This window comes from Austrofundulus limnaeus, unplaced genomic scaffold, assembly GCF_001266775.1.
Source record: "Austrofundulus limnaeus strain Quisiro unplaced genomic scaffold, Austrofundulus_limnaeus-1.0 Scaffold228, whole genome shotgun sequence".
NCBI classification, from domain to species: Eukaryota; Metazoa; Chordata; class Actinopteri; order Cyprinodontiformes; family Rivulidae; genus Austrofundulus; species Austrofundulus limnaeus.
The window spans coordinates 282,450-287,065 of NW_013952630.1; the positions used below are offsets into that span (position 1 = coordinate 282,450).

Consider the following 4,616-nt stretch of genomic DNA (forward strand, 5'->3'; position numbering starts at 1 on the left):
CTTACAATCTAAATAGTGTTTTTTTATTTAAAAAATACAAATTAAAAAATAAGTTTTTATTTTTATTTTAGAAGGTAGACAACTGTTTACAGAATTTCAAAGCAAGCCCATCTGCTCAGAGAAACTGTCTGCCATGAAAAAATATCCTCTATAGTTGCATAAAGCTTAATATGAGAAGCTTACTGAAGTTGTAAGTACATAAACATATTTTTTTCCAGAAGCACAACTCTGCAGGAGTCTGCACTGAATGTGTCTTATTTTGTTGCAATTCAGCTTGCTAAAGTATGTTCATTTTTGGTTGGTACAACTGTTATTAATATAGTTGAGCCTGAAATATTTTAAAGGGGCTATATTGTGTAAAATCAACTTTTTTGAATTTTATGTCATGTTATAATGTTATCCTCTCATCAAAAACATGCCCAGAGTCGTACTTTGACTCATTCATGCATGTTTGAGAAATCCTGTGGTGTCCTGAGGCAGCCAGGCAGGGCAGCAAAATCAACCGGTTGAGACTAGAACTGTCTTTTGGGTCTAGCTCCTCCTCTGGGATGTGTCTCCAAGCCGAGCTTCCTCAGCACGGAGCACACCTCCCCATCCCCCACCTCCTGCATCCCACCCATGACTCCTCCTGCAGACTCTCGGCAGCAACAAAGCAAACAAGTGGTGAAAATGAAACTGTCTGCTGAGCTCCCAATACTACTTCTCAGTGCGACCATTTTCAAATTATAAATACCGTTGCGGAAATGTATTTTCAGTAAACTACACTGAGCTTCCGTGTCACTACCCCTGTAGAGAGAAACGGCTGTGATGACGTGCTGAAATGGGCGGGACAGAAGCGGAAGAAGGTTCTTAAAGAGACAGAGGCCAATTTCAAGGTGTTTAGAAGAGGAAGTGATGAGAAGACAAGTTTATTTTCCATTTAAACATAAAAACAGCATTTTAATAACAACTAAAGGTGACATAGATACTTTATTATTGTATAGAATTTAAATATATGCCTGAGAAACACATAATATTGCCCCTTTAAAGTTACTGGTCTGCATGTTGGATTGATAAACGTACACAAAAATTTGCAAAATGAGTTTCATTAATGTGCAGATTTTGTGGCCCTCTGGTCGTGTCAAAAAAAATAACTTGAGACTTTTTCCATCATTTAAGTTGGCCATCCCTGGTTTAGACTGTACTTTGTACAACTTAAGCAAAAAATAAAAATAAAAATGTGTATTTGCATGATGCATACATAAGGCCCCACATGTTGTATCAGTAGATTTGAGACACCTCTTCTCCTTTTATTTTGTTCTACATTTACTTACAATTTTTCCAGGAATACCCGGGTTCCCTGGTATCCCGTCGTTTCCAGGGATACCCTGAAAGAAGGAACTGAGGTTGAACTGGTTTGTTGCCATTTGAGGGCTGGCCACTCCCATCTCCACCAAGGGTTTAGGCAGAGTCAAAGGGGCAGGGTCAAAACAATAAAACCGCTTTCCTGCCTACCATGCCTCAAAGCTCTAATGAATTTAAAAGTCCAAATAAAACTAAATCCTTCATATTGATTTAAAATCAGTTTTGAGTTCAGTTATTTTTACCAATGCACCCTTGTCAAAGACATGGTCGCTTTGATTCATTCCCTATACTGATACTTACACCTTTGACTCTTGCAGCGGCGTCACTTTATTTGAAGGTCTGTTTAAATTAAAACACTTCACAAATGGGTTAAATGCACACTGTTGAGGAATCATTACATGAATTTGCAGACTCTCATTTAGATTCAGACCTTCAAATAACTGGTCATGTCTCAGCTGACATTCTGAAAGCTTGCTCAGTTGCTTCCAATTTGGGTTAAAGCTTAAAGCTCCAAACGGGTTAGTGCATTTTAACAACTTGATTTGCTCTTTAACCTATTTATGTTCAAGCTCTTGCACACATACTTTGTTCTTTGTCAGTCCATTTCCTACATGCATATTATAAATCCCCTTATGAAGCAAAGCATGTCAAAGCCTTATGAATGAACCCAAAGGCCCAAGCTGAAAGTCTACATCATACAGAGCCACAGGGAAGCTTTCAGACCCATTCATGTTTACTGCACTTTATATTTCAGACTCCACATAAATTCAGTTGCGTATGTCCTAATATTGTGCTCCAAAATGACAAAAACAAACATGGTTTAATTTACTTAAAAAAAATCAAAAGCCCTGAAATTATATTTCAGTAAATACAGTCCTTTATGTTATCATAGTTGTTGTGAGTTTTCACATCATAATTGAATAAAAGACAAAGTAAGCAGTGTTTGGATAGTTTTCAATTTATGCTACTTATATTTCCTATTGATTTATAGGGCTGTAATAATAGAACATGATGTTGTCTTCACTAATGAACATTGTTTTAATCACACTGGTAGACATTTTTAGCCCATGCAAAACCTCTCTGAACAACATTGGTTATTATAAAACCTTTAATTTGGATTTATTTCAACCCCAAAACTATTTAATGTCAGTAACTGTTCGTATTTAATTTATTGTATAAACTCAAACCAGTATCTTCAACATATTATTATTATTATTATTATTATTATTATTATTATTATTATTATTATTATTATTATTATTATTATTATTTAATATTATTGTTTATATAGTTACTGAACTGTCCAGTACAGCGGAACAGTTTCCCAATTATTTTTGTCTACACTCAAGTGAAACGCATTGGTAAAAAATAAAATAAAATAAAATAAAATAACTCAAAATTGTAAGTACTTTCAGTACTCAGGTATTTTTTTAAACATTTGCTCAAGTACTTTAACTTAAGCAATAATTTGACTTTTTTTACTTTTACTTTTTATTCAAGTAGTATATGACTAGCAGGACCAGTACGTTGTCCTTCACTGGAGACAACACAGTGAGGGGGGTAAAGTATTATAAAAAATAATAATATCATACTGTAATAAAAGCAATGATGATTTTGCAAATGAATTATGGACAGAAATATGAAAAAATAAATTTTTAATTAATTCCCAGATGAGTCTGAAACACTGAAAAAGTGCAGATAACTTGAAAAGGACTGGAAATTTCCCATCAACATGTTAAAGCTATAGTTTAGATATTATGAAGTGGGGTTTTGTGGAAAGCTTTGTAAACAATACTATGTTACCTGTTGCAGATGGTTCTTTGAATGACTTCATTTTGTAGAAACAGAGTATAAATCTGACCATATTGGCAACTAAATGAATAGTCACAGGGGTGCTTTGACTAAAGCAGGATTGTTGCCTTTTTAAAAAAGTTCAGTCTCAAAATGTTTATAGTGATACATGCAAAAGTTTTCTTAATGGACTATTACAAAAAAACAACAACAACAAAAAAACAACAAAGAAATAAGTATTTAAAATAATGTTTGCATGATGAGCTATAACATTTTTGAGATGGAGTTATTTTAGAGGAATAGTTCAGAATTAAACTCTAATTCTTAAAAATGAGATGGTTCTAGAGCTGCCTAGAACAGGTAAGATATAATTGTTCATAACCTTTCTCATAATCCGACTTCAAAAAATTAAAACTATAATTTTATGTATATTCCAGTTCAATTCAGGTAAATGAAGCAGCTCCTAAATTGAACTGAAAATATATTGTAATCACCATCCAGCAAGCTGTTTTTTTTATTTTATTTATTTTATTAATTAATTTATTTATTTTTGTTTTGTTTGTTTACCTGGGGTCCTTGGATTCCATTAACTCCCTGAGCTCCAGGGGGGCCAGGAGGGCCAGGAGGTCCTGGGGGACCCTGCAACATACAAAGCCATGACCACAAATGATACCAAATAATTCACAAACACAAACTGAATAATATGTGTAACAAAAAAAAATACAACAAATCAAAAACAAACAAACAAAAATAAAAAGAGCCAAAGCTTTCAGACAAAATGTTATTTTTTAGACACTTCTGCTGCCTGACAGATCAGACCTGGGGCCCTTCCTGCCACATGTTTGTTGCAGTTCCTGGAGCTCCCTGGAAGGCAAAAATAGGCAAAATCAAGAAGCAAAGGTGCACGGTGGGAAGTTAAAATAACTGTCAACAAATGTCAAACCACAGAGAAAGAGAATAAGAAAGAACCAAACATTTTTATCGTCTCTCAGCACATCTTTTATAGAGTTGTATTAACCATTCCAGAGATGTATCAATCTAGTCTATGCAAAAAAGCTCTTTTAATTTATAGTATTTCCTTATGGGTGTGATTGAGTTTGTGCAATTACAAATGTATACTCACAGGCCCACCTACAAGTGTTGACCCTGATATACATTTGCATTCTCCTGGTTCACCCTGGAATACACAAGAAAAATAGAGCCGTTAAAGTAGTTCAAAATAAACTGTTTCCACAATTTTATGCCGACAAAATGGCAGCCTTGTTCTACATCAATACTGCTATTGCAACAACAAAAAACGCCAAAATATATATAAGAACTGCAATTTCTTCTTTTTCTTTTAGATCACCTTTTGTTTTTTTGTTTCATTCAGCTTCATTCTTCATTTCAAGATTGTATCTAATAAAACTGTATTGTCTAGACTGTAAGTCACAATGTTTCATAGTTTTGTTGGTACTGCAGCAGCTTATATATATATATAT

General features: G+C 34.0%; 1 protein-coding gene across 1 annotated transcript in view; it reads right to left on the reverse strand.

The window, feature by feature from the left end:
* Positions 1-4,616, reverse strand: part of col16a1 (collagen, type XVI, alpha 1) — a 111,961-nt gene that overhangs the window by 26,319 nt on the left and 81,026 nt on the right. Inside the window, exons 39-42 of the mRNA XM_014019732.1 lie at positions 4,259-4,312; positions 3,955-3,999; positions 3,703-3,774; positions 1,314-1,367 (exon numbers count right to left, since the gene is read on the reverse strand). Coding sequence (XP_013875186.1) covers positions 1,314-1,367; positions 3,703-3,774; positions 3,955-3,999; positions 4,259-4,312 — 225 coding nt within the window. The remainder of the gene's footprint in view (positions 1-1,313; positions 1,368-3,702; positions 3,775-3,954; positions 4,000-4,258; positions 4,313-4,616) is intronic.